The sequence below is a fragment of the Callionymus lyra genome, chromosome 4 (assembly GCF_982586985.1).
Source record: "Callionymus lyra chromosome 4, fCalLyr1.hap1.1, whole genome shotgun sequence".
Lineage (NCBI taxonomy): Eukaryota > Metazoa > Chordata > Actinopteri > Syngnathiformes > Callionymidae > Callionymus > Callionymus lyra.
The window spans coordinates 20198170-20213458 of record NC_141821.1 but is presented as its reverse complement, the minus strand read 5'-3'; the positions used below and the strand labels follow the sequence as shown (position 1 = coordinate 20213458).

The following is a 15289-nucleotide window of genomic DNA, read 5'->3' as shown; positions in this document are numbered from 1 at the left end:
TTTAAATACAATTGATTATTTACTGTTTTTATATTTATTCCCGAATGAAATTAATCAATCAATTAACTATATGGCCTAGATTTGAGTAAATAGAAAATATATAGTTTACATTAAAAAGTAAGTTATGGTACGTGGGACCGGAAGTTACGTTTTTGACTATTTATTGTGAAAAGATGACCGGATGTAGCCGTGTCTTTCTAGCAGCTTGACGTGAGTGGAGCCTTTATCGTGAGGGCAGCGTGGACGCACGGAGACCCTTCAACCTGCTGCTACTGACCCAGGCGGATCTTTGGAGACCCCCCTGGTCGAGCCCAGGTACTCGCATCATCCAACATGTCTTCATTTCAACGACATTTATAAGTATTTCGCAGTTAAATCTGATTGGCTGGAAGCCGCTGTCAGATGCGCGTCTTTGTCGTCTGGGACGAGGATGATAAATCAAATTCATTTTCATCCTAAATCCCATTTATTCCCTCAAATCTCGTATTTTCAAGACTCGTTTGTCATGTGTTGACTGCAGTCGGAGCCTGTGCTAATGGCTACGACTTGACAAGTGACATTTCATGACGATCTCAATTATTTAAAGCGAGCAGAAGGTTTTTTTTTTCTAAGGAGCGCGCGCGTTTGGTTATTGACAAACAATTCATCAAATTGAAGATTTAATCCTGACATAATCCCATAATCTACGGACATTTAGAAATGTCAGGCGAGTTGACGCGAGGCCTGCGCGGGTTGTGTTTGGAGTTGAACGTTTGATTTTATTCGCTTATGTTTTAATTTAATTCAGTTGTGTGTCAATGATACGATATATACCTTCAATACAATGAACTTGTTTTTTTGTCTTTTATCGAGACTTAAAATGATTTATTCTGCTAAATTCTGAAACTATTATAAGGAACTTCTAAATAAAGGTCAGAGTAAATATGATGCAAACCAATCGCTAAAAATATAATATAAACATTTCACTTTGGATACAATTTTTCTAAAAGAAGGGTAGATACACATTAGGTCAGCAACATGTGTAAATTCGTCTTTAATATTAATATGGTTGATAATTTAACAACCTTGTTTAGCTGATAATATTGTAAATTTTTCTTTTTTTATTGGTTCTAATATATAAACAAGTTACAAGATGCAAAAAATAATTTATTTAATTTGCATTAATTCGTTTTTTCATAGTCAACACATCCAAGAACAAAGCTTTATTTAATTAGACTTGAGTAAATGTTAAATTTCAATGCAAAATTGGAAAAAAAATAAAAAAATTTGGTGACTTATTTTACTTATTTGTCGTATATTTTGTCTTTTACTGGCACTTTTGTTTTTCTGACACTATCGACTGGTCTGTCCTTTTGTTTACAACAGCATAGTCATCAAAGCGACTCATTATTTTACATGATTTTGTTTGCAACTGATGTTATGAACCATTTAAACATGAACTTAATCAAACAATAATAACGGTAAAAAGTATTTTTCAATGTGATTACAGACTCGGCTGTAAATAAGAATATGAAGCGGCCAAGTTTCCTTACCGAGATGATCTCCCCCCTAGTGTTGTGTATTTAAACCGCCCGAGTAGAGCTTAGAAGTGTGTGTGGAAAGAGTGGTCGTTTTATCAGGTCGGCTCGAACAGTAGGACGCCGTGTGGTCGACCCCTGACCCTGATTGTGTTGTTTCCCCCGCAGAGATTGAATAGCTTCAGGTCTGGTGATCAGGGATGTCAGAAAATATCAATACACCTATATATCGCAGTTTTTATTTTTTCAACAATACTGCATCAGTAGTAGAAAACACCGTATTGCTTTTAAATAGCATTTTATTTTTATCATAGTTATTTTATGGTTTATATTTCAATTCAATACATGTACAACAACATTATTAAAACATTTTTTTTACAATTAACGTGCATATAGTCACTGCATTTGTTCATTTAGTTGTTGCAATTGAACTTCCGGCCGCAAGATGGCAGCAGTCACTGTGTCCTCCGCAGCCAAAGGTACAAGGAAATCCCCTGAGATCCTGGCAATGACTGAGAACAAGAGGATACAGTTGACTCCAGCAGCTGATGTTTGGACATATTTTGGTTTCCAAACAAATATAACTACAGTGATACAATACTGTAGGGATAACGATTGTATCGTTTTGTGTATGATCAGTATTCTTAAGTCAGTCTTAAAAAAAAAAAGTTTTGCTATTAAAGATTTAATTCCTAAGTTCATGGTTTTTTTAAGCCAATGTTTCGCGCTGGGCGCCGTTCCCAGCGACTCCAGTGCCACCGAGGGTTTTGTTTCCAGGCCATGCTCCACAATTTGCCTCAGTAATTTGTTCTGTCTGGCATCACAGCAGAATCACTAGTTCTCACATGTGAGGGAGCGACAGAGAGACTCTTGTATTATTCAGCGACGAGGTCGTTTGTTTGGCTGGAGAATATTCGTGTTCTGGCCCACCATAGGATGATGTGCAGACACTGTGTACAGCTGGATTATGAAATGTTTTATCAGGATGTTTAGATCTGTTTAGTTATTTCTAACGGGTTTTTTTTAAGAAATCTGGTGCTCGGTCATCAGTGGCTAAGGCTGAGCAGCACAGTGGTCGACCTAAGACCCTCACTGAGCCTTTATCGGGCCTGGCAGTCGTATATACGGCCCCCACATCTGTCGGGTCATGCCCATCTTGACACCATTTAGAGAATGGCAGCTGAGTGCGAGCGTGCTCGGATCGTGATGGGAGAGGACTCCGAAAATAGCCTTGGTCACTCACGGCCTGCGCTGGAAATGCGTACCAGTGGTGAGTTAGAAATACACCTAAAGTATTGGACACCGTGAGTCACCGAACGCTACTGTGTAACACGCCAAAATCTCATGTGATCTGGAGACTTTTAGCAGGTTATAACAACAGGAAACTGTTAACACGTATATTCTTTTTATCATTATATTAAATGTTTCACTCATTTGTCCCCTTTAATAAAGGTGTCAGTTATATTGGGTGGATATTTTTTCTTTTTTTTACACAAGAGAAAATCTTGTTTTGAAATCCCCATTTTAAACATCTGTAATTCCTCAGAAGTGTATCCTATCTCGTTCATGGTAGCCCCGAACTCTTCTACTCTACAACCTCCAATACACAGATAATGTTCTGACGATAGTTTCACTGGGTTCTCGGAACAATAATTCAATCATTTAAAAAGATGGATAGATGGATGGATAGGTGGGTAGATAGATATACTTGTTTCAATTATGAATTTCAAGCCTTTGCGTCGTGATGCCAAAAAAAACTCTAAAGGTAATGAAGCTATGGGGATGCGTTCACTGAGAGGGAGTGAGACAAAGAGAAGAAAAAAACATTCTGAAAGTGATTCTGACTTTATTGAGAATCCAGTTAAGTGGCAGCAAGAGTGAGACGACCTGGGCTGCTCAGTCCTACGATAACATCTTAAACCCTGAGATATAGATTCAATTATTAGGCTTAAAAGTTATAGAAGTCAAAGAGTAAAAATGTTCTATTTTGAATATGTAAAAGGTTTAAATGCATATATATATATATATATATATATATATATATATATATAATGATTCAGTACTTGCTTTATTATTATAGTATGACCAACAAAACATTTGACAGAATCAACATCCATTCACAACACTTTCCTATAGGCCATTATGATAAATTGATTTAAATAAAGTTTGTTTGTTTTTTAACCCCTAAACCATAAAAATAAAAAACCTTAAAACGCTGAGCAACACACTTGGGATGTAGAGTAAAACTAATAATTATAGCTGTCAAACATTGGAGTGTAAAAATCTAAATAACACTGGTTACACAAATGGATTATCCAAACATATATTAAATCAAGCAAGAAAGAAAAAACTTTGACGTTTGTTGTTTTGCCTAATTGTTTTTTTTTGTTTCTGCTGCCACCTACTGTAGAGTCAGTGTAGGTATTTTCTTTCTCTCTTTTTAAATGGTCTCAGTTGCATTCTATTAAACTATTCAATTTGAATCGAAAAAAATAATCGTTCAGCCCTTATATGATAATCATAATAATCCTGAAGCAGTAAATTCAAATTAACTGGATGTAATTGAAGTTGTAAAAGAGTTGCTTGGTTATGATGCATCTTTAACTACCCTCTGAGAAAAGTGCGAAAACAAAAGAGTAACAACAAGATCAAGATGTTTTTTTATTCCAGGCCAGGAGTCTGTAGTTCTGCAGTCCAAGAAGACCACGGAAAGCTGGTTTCTCTGTATATTTATTAAATTTTCAGCGATGCACTCAGAGCTGATGGGACTGATGGAGAGATCTGGAATGTCAGCGGTTTAACCCAAATCTCCATGGCAACGCAGCTCCCATCATAACCTATCAAGCTCCTTCCAAGCAAGAGAAAAGCGCCTCCTCGTGCTTAAATCCTTCTGCCAACTGTGTGTGAAGTTGTTGTTGTCGCCGTCATATCATCTCCCTGGTGTCCCGACGAGTGTCTGAGATTAAAGTAGATTAACCAGGGATTATCGCTCCGACGATAAGGCCAGGGTGCATTGAAGAGGGGAAAGAGTTTCATTAAATAAAATATCTTCATTTCTCCCTCAGTGCGCAGTAGCGGGCGAGCCTGGCCCTGCTATGGTGAAGTGTGTCAGCGATGACGGATCTGGAGGCGACCTACGAGGACTTCATCGCCTCTCAACGGTCCGGCCGCAGAAACGCCATCCATGAACTTCCAGCGGAGGGTCAGGAGCCGGCCGGCCCGTCGCAGGATCTGGCTCAGCTCGACATCAACAAGCCTGGTGAGAAACATGAGCGCGAGTGGATGGAATGCATTTTTCTCAAGAGTCGAATATCAGCAGAGGAAAATGAAAAAGATCTCAAGACTTCATATGATTGTTAAAGATGGCCTCTCTTTTCGTTTGGCGATTATTTACGGTATTGTCTTACATGGTTGACACAAGTGGATTTATTCTGAAGAATGTTCTCTCTTATGTTGTTAAACTAGGAGAGAAATATTACTTTGTATTTTGTTAAACATTGGATATTCATACAGAACTATCACAGGGATCATTTTTAAAGTTAATTTTGCATTTAAATGCTTTAGATAAATTAATATATTGTTGACTGTATGACAGTGGTCCTGGGAACGATACCGATCTGTGAGATATTGGTTTCCAGGCCGCAAAAAAAATCTGTTCTTTTTACATCCTTCGGCAAAAAAGAATACTCAAGTCTACTATTGGTATACTTTTTCTATACCTTAATTGAATTGGTTTACTTAAAGTTTACTTTTGGCGTCCCTGACAAACATAAGTGTACTCAAGTGTACTATTTGTATACTTATTCTATATCTAAATTGAACTGGTATACTTAAAGTTTACTTTTGATATCCCTTGGCAAAACATAAGTATACTTATTAAGCGTACTATTAGTAAGTAAGTAAGTAATTTTTATTTATATAGCTCTTTTCCACAATTGAAGTAGTATACTTAAAGTTTACTTTTGACATATTATACTTCATAATGCTACACTGATGTATTCTAAAGTATACTTTGTGATATGTACTATAATGTATACTATTTTTTTGTATTATTGTGTTGATGCAAAGTAAACGATGCAAAGGATTGTGGGAGTAGGTAATGGGTGGCAGAAAACCGAGTTTTGCTTTGAGGTATTACTGCCATTATTAATATACATGTTTTTAATCATCGAGTAATGGGGTTCGAGTTCATAGCTAATAGTTTGTAGCATTAGCGTTTATGTGCCTTTTAAGACGCACATATAAAAAAGCATTTAATAATAGTCTACTTTATGCTAAGGGTAGCGAGCATGTGATAATGGACCAACATGAGAGCTAGTTTATCAGAAATAGGGAAGTATGTGCGCCAGCAGGGTTTTTAAAATTGCAGGATTAGATGGTTTGTGCTTATAAGTGTGTGACACGACTCTTCTCTTTCTCCAGGTGAGGAAGGAGAAGGTGCAGAGAAGGACCAGAAATCTCCTTCCAAAGAAGAGTCGTCTCAATCTGAGGGAAACTAATAGGCCTCAGGACTCCGGCCTGGACCCGACGCGTTGTGTTGGACCATGAGCAGCAGCCGCTTCACTGCCACCGTGGCATCACCCGGGAGTCATGGCGACCACAGTGCTTTATAGGAGCGTATAGAAGGGAAGGCGGGTCATTGTTCGTGGGCAGTTTCCTTCTCCCCTGCATCCAGAGATTCCTCCCACAATGCACCGTTTCTCCTTCTGTCACTTGGATCCTCCGCTTCTCTGCTGTTGCTACGATCGAGTTAATGTTACATGAAGCTCGAGTGATGATGTTGTTTGTGAGAACAGAAATTTCATACTCAAAATTGAATCCAACCGGTGATGCGTTCAAGTGCTGCTGTAAAAAACAACAACTTTAAGAGCCAAATAAAATTAATTTCAGAATATAATCAACTTTTATACAAACTAAACTTGAATCAGTTTGGAGATTTTGTGAAGAGAAATCTTCCTGAGATGCACTACGAGGCCAAGATGAAAACTGCTGACACGGATATTTCACTGTTATCGCTGGTGAACGAGTTGAGAATATAGAAGAAGGTTCACTGTATATGTTTAGCAGGAGCTTCAACCGTCACGTGTCACAAAGATATGAACAAACACACTGCCACTTTGTCTAGACTTTTTTACAAATGAAAGAGAAAGTTTTGTTTAGCATTTTTGTATTATAATGTTAAAAATTGAAAGAAACTGCTGCTGGAACAATGTTGTTTTCACAAGGTGTGTGCGATTTAACTCAACGGTTGTGTTCTTTATTGTAATGTTTGTACAGGGTTATAATAGATTTTCTATTTATTCCTTCTACACGCGAGTCACAGCTACAATGTTCCCTGATCAAAGATGAAAGTTGGATGGTTTAACTTCATAACCAGTCATCGTGAACGTTGCGGTGTGCAACTACAACCATACGAACGCTAGAGGGCAGTCTTTGACTGAGGTCTCGACCATTGTTGATGCAAAGGTTTGTTCTGTGTTTTCAAATTAAAAATATTTGGTGTAGATGGTTTTGAAAATAAAGTGATTGAAAAAAGCGAGTTTATTTTTATTTTTTTTATATAATCTTAGTCATTTAATATTATGTATTATTTAAATATTAAATCCAATATTTTACTCAATTAAAAATCAAATTTCTCCTGCCAACCCTTCTTTAATAAATCCTCACCGATGAACATATTTTAAAATCTACTCAAGTGGGAGGACAAGATATAAATCTGTGTTGAAATGTTTTTAAAAATACCAAGATGTAATGCTATATAAACAATGTTTTAGTCATAGTGCTCAGAACGTGTCAAATTCAAAACCTGAGCAAACCATTTTACATTATATGTACGACTGAAGTTGAAAGGAGAAAAATAAAATCAAGTTCAATTAATGTGTCAAGAACGAAAGGTTTCGACAGTGATGGTCTGATGAAGCTTCATGAAGTAGTGTCATTATTTTCAGTGTCCACTAGATGGCGGTCTCTGCACTATTTTCCTTTATTTTGAAATACCGCCAACAAAAGAATAAATATTTTATAACTACAGTATTGGCGCCCCCTACTGACCTCTTAACAATATGACACTGTTAAGAAGCTTCATCAGCACATCACCACAGCACATTTTTTAATTATAAAAACACAGCTATTTTACTCTAGTGGTTGTATTTTGTATTGCGTTCATTTTTTAAATTTAATTTGTCATCACAATGGGAACTTTCAACCAACATTATTGCATCTATTTTAGTTTTATTATTCTACACAAACATTCTATTAAACATAACTGATGCGTTCAAATGACAGCAGGGGGCAGTAAACACCAAAATACACTCGCACAACCCAGTAGAACCAGAGCAAGCAAGGAGCATGTGCTTTAGTGTTACAAGCAAAATGTGATCATTATCTTTCCTGGTACCGTCTTCATTAAAGATGTGTCTTCGTCTTATCTGTTCATCTTTATATTATATTATAAATAATTATAGTCTTATCTTGTCTTATCGCCTTGTATAAACAAGAGTCACACAAAGAAGAAATAAACTCGACAACCTTTTCTTGTAAAAGTTTAAAAGTGCACATTTATTTTCACACTTTCCTTAACCTTTAATTAAAAGGAACAATAACACTGGATATATATATTTGAAAGGAGTTTGCAAACACAGATACAGATACATTTGGAGGATATTCCACACTTGTTTGAATAATACAGGATTAATTGAATCTGGACATTTCTCGCATTCCCTCGACGGACGTTAAAATCTCACGCAAGCGTTCAGTGCGGGATGAAGATGCCGTGCACGTCCTTGTGCAGCTCCCCGCTGATGTTGGCTCGGGCCACTTCCTTGAAGGTTTTGCCGTCTAGTACGAGAAGGAAACTGCTCTGGCCCGGATTCTTGTTGATAACTGAAGATAGCACCACACCTGAAGAAGACAAGGCGTGTTTTAAAATCAGGGCAAGACATTTTCAACGTTCATACATGAATCTGAATGTTGGGCACTTATTACTTCTCATATTAATCATATAATTAATCATGTTTTTCGTACAATAACATTCTTTATTTTGCCGTATCTCAAGATACACATCACTCTCTCTCAATATCAATATGTGTTTTTAGCATTACGTCCTAGGTTAAGATAAGAAAAGGTGTTTTCTCCCCTATTTGAACTGATGATCAGAACAGACGGTTCAGGTTTTCTCACCGTCATCCTCCGACTCAGCATTGGGTCGTGGAACAAATATGGACTCTGAGGGCCAGCAGTTGTCCTCGGTCCAGATCTTCATCTCCTTTGTTTCTGTGTCAAACTTGACCGTCTGTGAAAAAAAAAATGTAATGTCAGACTAAATCAGTGATTATCTTTATGGTTCAGATGTATCGACTCACTGGTTTAAATGTAACTTAAATGACATTGAAATATGAAATCTGAATATGGACCGCAAGTGCCCCCCGAGTAGGACTTCAATGATGCCCTCATATAATTTACAATTCTTAAAAGGGTGAAATTACTTTTATATTTAAGGTCCTCGCGTAAAGCATTGTAGTCACTGTGCCGTTTGTAGTTTGAGTCGTCAACCTTTATAAATTAATTGTGAAATTATGTTCCAGACATGAATGAATAAAGACAATAAAATAACTTTATTTTAAAGTCTAATGAACATATTTAACTAGAGTTAATAATACTATTTACATGTTTCATGATAAAACCCAATGAAAATACTAGTACAAACCTATTTGAAATTGAAACAGAATACGGAGTCAAAACTCTTAAATCTCTGTGGTAAAATATTAAAAATCATATCCGCATCATTCTGCCTGAAGAGAGTGATAAAAATACTTCCTATTGCGCATTTCCTTCTTTCAAGCTTTTACCTATTGTTTGAAGTTTCTGACCTTGAGGATTGACATCAGTGGAATTGTTCATTATTTCAGTAATAGTTATAATCATTTCCCGGGGAAATAATAAATGTTTGAAGCCTCATTCTACAAGATGAAAATGAAACAGTCCTTTAGTATTATTATTTATTTATTTGTTACTAATAATATCTTTCAAGTTTTTATTATTAATGACTATAATAAAAAAAAATCCAGATTCATTTAATATCTTCGCTGCCCTACTTTTCAAAAGGATTCTGACAATTCAAGGACTTGCATAACATCTCGTCATACATTTCCTTTTGAAAACATACAGATGAGGACGTCGGTATCTCGGGAGAGAAGGAAGGAAGTTCCTCTCGTCATTCGAAAAAGGGGGGAATGACTGCTGACAGGGAAGCCTTTCATTGTTTCACGAGTCCTAATGTTCCCCATACACAAGATGCATGTGGGGATGACGTGAGACACCATCGTCCAATTCTCGCTTCTGCAATTTGCTTCTACTTTTTGACAGAAATAACTCCCTCGCCATTGTTTCTCAACATCCCCGCACTTACAATCGCCATTCTTCAAATGTCTCTCGGGTAAAATAACACTAAAGACAAGTGGAATGCGCATCAACAAAAAAAGACGTGTTACCTGTTTTGACAGCGCAGATTTCTCCACCAGGTTGCAGTAAACAAAACGGTGCTTCTTGCAATTGAAGTCATAGTTGATTCTGGGCAATTCTAAACCTGATGGCAAAAAGACAGATATTTGAGTTAAACAACCTGTAAGACAAGGCTTAGGGGAACAAAAATGAACCAACCTTCACAAATAACCTCAGCCTGGCAGAAGAATTTTCCATCCTTCTCCTTCGCTGCACTTGCTGTCGTATACTTGAGTTTCACCAAATTCTCCCCAACGGCGGAGCTCTGGAAACATACCAGAAAGTCAACTCACGGTGATTCCTCAAAACCTGCTCCACGTGTCGACCCACCTTGTCCGGGTGGATGGGCAGCGCGAATCTCTTAAAGCTCGGCACGGAGTAGGTGTCGTCGAACTCCACCGTCTGCTTCAGCTTGCTCAGGTAGAAGTTGTCGTAGAGGCTGTTGTCTTTGTAAGCGATGACGTCAAACACGACGTGGCCGTCTTCCTCAAATGCGTTGACGTGGTGGTAGACGATCATGGTTCCGGTGTAGTACTTGGTCTCCACCTCTTTCCCAGTTTTTCTGTCAATCAGGTGAATCAAAGTCTGGGAAAAGAAAAAAAAAAGAACGAGTGTGACTTTATGTTCGATTAAAACACTTTCATTCATATATGTTAACTAATACACATATGAGCCCTTCTTCCTTCAACATGTCATGGAGTTCTTCCTCCGGTAACGATGCATTTGCGCTGGTGTTGAATTTTAACACCTGGCTTTTGTTCACTCTGCTTAAACTGCAAGTCGTTACCCCGGCTGAGATGCTGCTTGGCTGCCTCCCCGCCCTCTTATCTTTGTGTCCTTTGATGTCTGGCTGATTTGTCGTAAAAACAACAAACAATGGAGAGGTGTTCTTTTGTTTGGGATTTCTGACCGACCGGAGAAAACGATGTTCACCAAGAAACCAACATCCCAATGGATTGAGGATCGTGGTGCCAGGCGTGCTGTTGGCTCGACATCGCAACCCCTGGATCTTTTTTTTGGTCTATGCATCGGAAAATATGATCACTTATCACTCACTCTCAAAATTCTGAGAAAAGCAAAGTGTAGGATAAACATCCTGAAGGGGCGATCAATCAGTTCGGACATGTGAGGACAAGTTGTCTTTAAAACGCGAAAGGTGACGCAGAGGGTTGAAAAACAAAATTTCCAGAGTCGCTTATTCTTAACAACCTGGGAGTTCGCTTCTCAAAGTGGCCAAATACAGGTTTTAATAAATTCCAAACAAGCTATACGGTGGTTCTGTCTCCTGTAATCCAGAAAACTTACAGAAGGTTTCTTTTATATCAATGTGTGTAATTAAAATGAACTGTAAACAGATTTTATGTATAGAGATCTGTTCAGCAAACAATCGATTCAGACCGTCAGTCAATTTTGGCGATATTCTGAGCAACAGGCTCACGTCATGTGATCCACTTGGTATTGGATCAGTCAGATAACAGCTCTCGTCTGCCTCACTCAGGGTTTGTTTTTTTAATTGTAAAAATTATGTATAACATTTTATTTTTACTTGTTTCTCTGGTCATAATGAAACTGACTCTTAATATGTATGTACTTTTTTCTTTTTTAAACTTTGGAACTGCAGTGTATCACTCTAGTGATAGTGTAGTTGGCTTGGCGACAAGCATCTTGGGAGCTGTCAAGTTCTGTTTTGGGCCACTTTTACTGAGAGCGTTGTAGAGAGGGATGAGACCTCACATGTCCGGGTCAAAGAGGACGCCCAATCGCCCTACAGACTACTTAAAGTGATAGTTCACCCAAAATTCTACTCAACCTCATGTTGACTAAGGGTTGGGATTATTTTCAGAGTAATCTGTTCCTTTTTTAGAGTTAAAGACAAAAATGTTTGTTCATTTTAATGTAGCGACTGGAGCTCAGTTGTCTTCATCTTCCTCCAAAAAGAAAAATTAAAAACACCCAAATACCTCCATACTGCTCGTCTGTAACGTCCATCTTGTATTGAAGCGTCAACGAGAAGAATTGTTCCGGAAAAAATGTAATAAATCTATATTTTACGTCCGTTTGTTGCAGGCGTTTAAAGAATAACAAGCGATACAGACAGAAGCTTCCAGTGTAGACAGTATGGAAGTGTTTGCAATATTTACCGGGAGTAATTCCTGTTTATATCGCTTGCTTTAAACTTCTGCTACAAACAAACTTAAAGTTTAGATTCATTTAAGTTTTTCCGGATCAATTCCTCATGTCAAGATACATATAATACATGCGGGTCGTTAAAGACGAGTAGTATGGAGGTATTTGGATGTTTTTAAGTGTCTTTTTGGACGAACATGAAGACGCTACACTAAAATGAACAAACATTTTTGTCTCTAAAAAAGAACAGATTACTCCCGTCCCCGTTATAAGCAAACAGTGAATCCCGGACGATGGAATTCACGCGACTTACGTTCTCCTCCGGGCAGAACTTCAGGCAGCTCGCCCAGTTGACTCCTCGCATGTACGCAGTGGCCATGCGCACGATGTCCAGTTTCAGCGGCTGCTCGATGAAGACGAAGTAGTTGTCCGTCATGCCGAAGCTGTGGTAGTAACTGGGCATGAGCAGGGAGCGGCAGGGGACCGTGCAGACCACCTCCATGCTTTTGAGCAGGCTTTTACCTTGGAGATAAAGACGAGGACTCAGGACATGTAGATTGATTCGTATGCTTCACGTGTCTGAACTTCATTGAGGTGCATATGACATATGAATTATAGCAACGCTGACGCAGCTCGGCTGCTTTATCTTGAGACTGTAAATGGTATATGTGTCACGCTGGACGACAAAGTGCAGCTGATAGGTGGCAGAGGTGTATAAAGGAGCAGGGGACACACCTTTCTCGCCGGCCGCAGGGACTTTAAACAGCATGTACTTGGTCTTGGCTTTGTCTGCGATGGACGTGCCCATGTTGTAGGCATTTCCCTCGGCGTCGTAGTGAGGATGCGACGAGGCCAGGTTCACCGGGAGGAACTTCATGTAGTCCACCTGAAACGCACACGTTGTCAGCATCTCGTGGTCCAGAGTCGGTCACAGGTACCCCCCGGCGCTCACCTTGTCCTCGGTCTCCAAGGTCACCGGGTCGATCTTGCGAATGTAGTTGGTCTCGGAGGTTGCGTAATAGTCGCCGCCGTATTTGAGAAAGTTGCTGGCGCCGTTGTCCGTGAAGTCGGGGACTGTGTGGTTGAGGAAGGTGATGGCCCTGGTGCGCAGGAAACAGATGAGAGGATTTAGACGGCAACCCCCGCCATCACCTCAACTCTCGAGAGGAAGAGTCGACGTGTCATTTTTCATTAGCATTCTATTAGCATTACAACATTAGTATTTGAGCCTGAGAAACCCCACAGAGCTGAGATTGCTTTAAATTATGATAATCACATTATTTTAATTACAATGAAGTTTTGCATGCCAGCAGTTTGAATATAAAGTTTAAAGCTTAACAGAATGTACTGTATATATTTTACGTATTTATTTTGACATTATTTTTTAAAAAGAAAATGTTTTATTTTAAATGAAAATGTTTCACACTTCACAATGAAAGATTTTAGAATAGATCTTGACATATTTACAAGAGCTCAAGCAACTGAACAAACACCAAAACCACTGGGTATTTTATTAAAACCTTTTGTTATCTCTGGGTCAAGGTGACCCGGAGGCTTGATAAACAAATTTGTTTGTGGTATCCCTTGTCTTTGGGTCAAGGTGAACGACCTCCCCGGCTTGAATAAATAGATATGCAGTGGTGGAGGTGGTTCATTTTGACCCTTTGACACTGAGATAACGTTTGTTTCTGGGCCTCCAGAGATAAGACAAGCACAACACCAGTCCAGAATGTTCAGTAACCCATATTTTAACCTCTTCAGTTAAACAATAATAAATAACTATTTATGGCTCCGTTTCAAAGAGCCCCCCTAAAAAGCTGCCCCCTAAAGAGGGCAAGGACGTTGAAAAGAGAAAAGTGGGGAACATACTTGACGATGAAGTTCTTGCTGGGGTCCGGGTATGCCATTGTCCCCATTTCAGACACCACAATTCGGTTTGCAGCCATGTTTGCTTTGTAGGTGTCTCCCCTTAAGTATCTGCTTCTGTGGGTCACCTCACCTTCAAGATTCAAAGCGTTTATTGTCATTTTTTTGTCAAATTCTTACTTTGTACCCCCAACAAAAGTGCACAGTAAAAATAAACATACATATATATATATATATATATATATATATATATACATATATATATATATATATATATATATATATATACATATATAAATAACTGTATATACATTTGAAAGAATAAAAAATCTAAAAAAAAAACAGAGCAACAAAAGTAGTGCAAATAGTGCATGAGGTAGATGTGGTTTTAGGTGAGAAAAAAAAAAACATTCTTTGAATATACGAGGAGAAAAGAAAGGAGACTCACCATCTTTGATGGTGAAGCTGTGCATGAGAGCCATCCCATCGAACCAGTGGTCGTAGCTGGTCTCCCCGACAGAGAACATCCCGGGGCCGTTGCGCAGAAGGGTGCCCTGCAGCCAGGTGGGCAGACACCCTGCACCAACACACACACAAAAGTCTTGGGTCTGTTTTCTTCAAACTTCTTTTTCAATTGCCTCCTTACCTTTCACTTCAGCCCGGGTGGGCTCCGGTTGTTCTGGGATGTTTTTGGAAAAGTCTGCCATGTTCCAGAGATGTTTACGCTCCGTGCGCTTCTGCCAGGACTCTCAGGTCCCGCCTCGCTTTTAAAGTGCTTGCTCACGGGGGGAGGGATGGGGGAGGGAAACCCGCAACCTCGGTCTGACAATGGATCTGATCGAAGATCAATAACTCGATCATGAACCCATCACCTGTTTTTTGTTTGTTTGTTTGAAACCCCTCAAGATCTCAGCTGTGAGCGCCTCATTGGAAAAAACATTAATTTCTCATTCACGTATTTTATTAGTCGGATATTAGTCAGTCATTTACAGAAATGATGGGATGGTTACTTACGTTGACATCTTCATGTGAGAATTGTTTTATTGACTCGTCATTGTCTTATCGCTGCGGTTTATACTTCGTAGGATCTGTTTTCTTGGAAAGAGCCTAAATAACCTGGTGTGCCAAGGTGAGGGAAGATAAAGAAACCAGGTCAACGTATCGAACAATTGGTTATTCAAGTGTCTTGAATTACATAAAGTCTCAGATGCAGGATATACAACGGGTTGTGCAGCTGAGAGTAAATCGAGGACAATTATTCAATTAAAAATTGATGTAAA

At 38.8% G+C, this 15289-nt stretch overlaps 2 protein-coding genes across 3 annotated transcripts; one reads left to right on the top strand and one right to left on the bottom strand.

The window, feature by feature from the left end:
• The first annotated feature begins 234 nt into the window (after nucleotides 1–234).
• pkia (cAMP-dependent protein kinase inhibitor alpha) lies at nucleotides 235–7047 on the top strand. Of its 2 annotated transcripts, XM_087789121.1 has the most exons (3): nucleotides 235–315; nucleotides 4583–4776; nucleotides 5940–7047. In XM_087789121.1, the coding sequence occupies exons 2-3, from the start codon at nucleotides 4632–4634 to the stop codon at nucleotides 6014–6016; spliced, it is 222 nt and encodes a 73-aa protein (XP_087645247.1). In that variant the 5' UTR covers nucleotides 235–315; nucleotides 4583–4631; the 3' UTR covers nucleotides 6017–7047. The 2 variants fall into 2 exon arrangements, with proteins under 2 accessions (XP_087645247.1, XP_087645248.1); XM_087789122.1 differs by lacking the exon at nucleotides 235–315 and having other exon boundaries at nucleotides 4577–4776.
• A 1078-nt stretch (nucleotides 7048–8125) lies between these two features.
• Nucleotides 8126–14727, bottom strand: bco1 (beta-carotene oxygenase 1). The gene is given in 11 exon segments (XM_087789076.1): nucleotides 8126–8417; nucleotides 8697–8808; nucleotides 10007–10131; nucleotides 10134–10281; nucleotides 10347–10601; nucleotides 12457–12665; nucleotides 12879–13029; nucleotides 13096–13243; nucleotides 14013–14142; nucleotides 14458–14586; nucleotides 14656–14727. Coding segments are annotated over 11 exon segments (1617 nt in total). The 5' UTR covers nucleotides 14717–14727; the 3' UTR covers nucleotides 8126–8268.
• Between the last annotated feature and the right edge of the window lie 562 nt (nucleotides 14728–15289).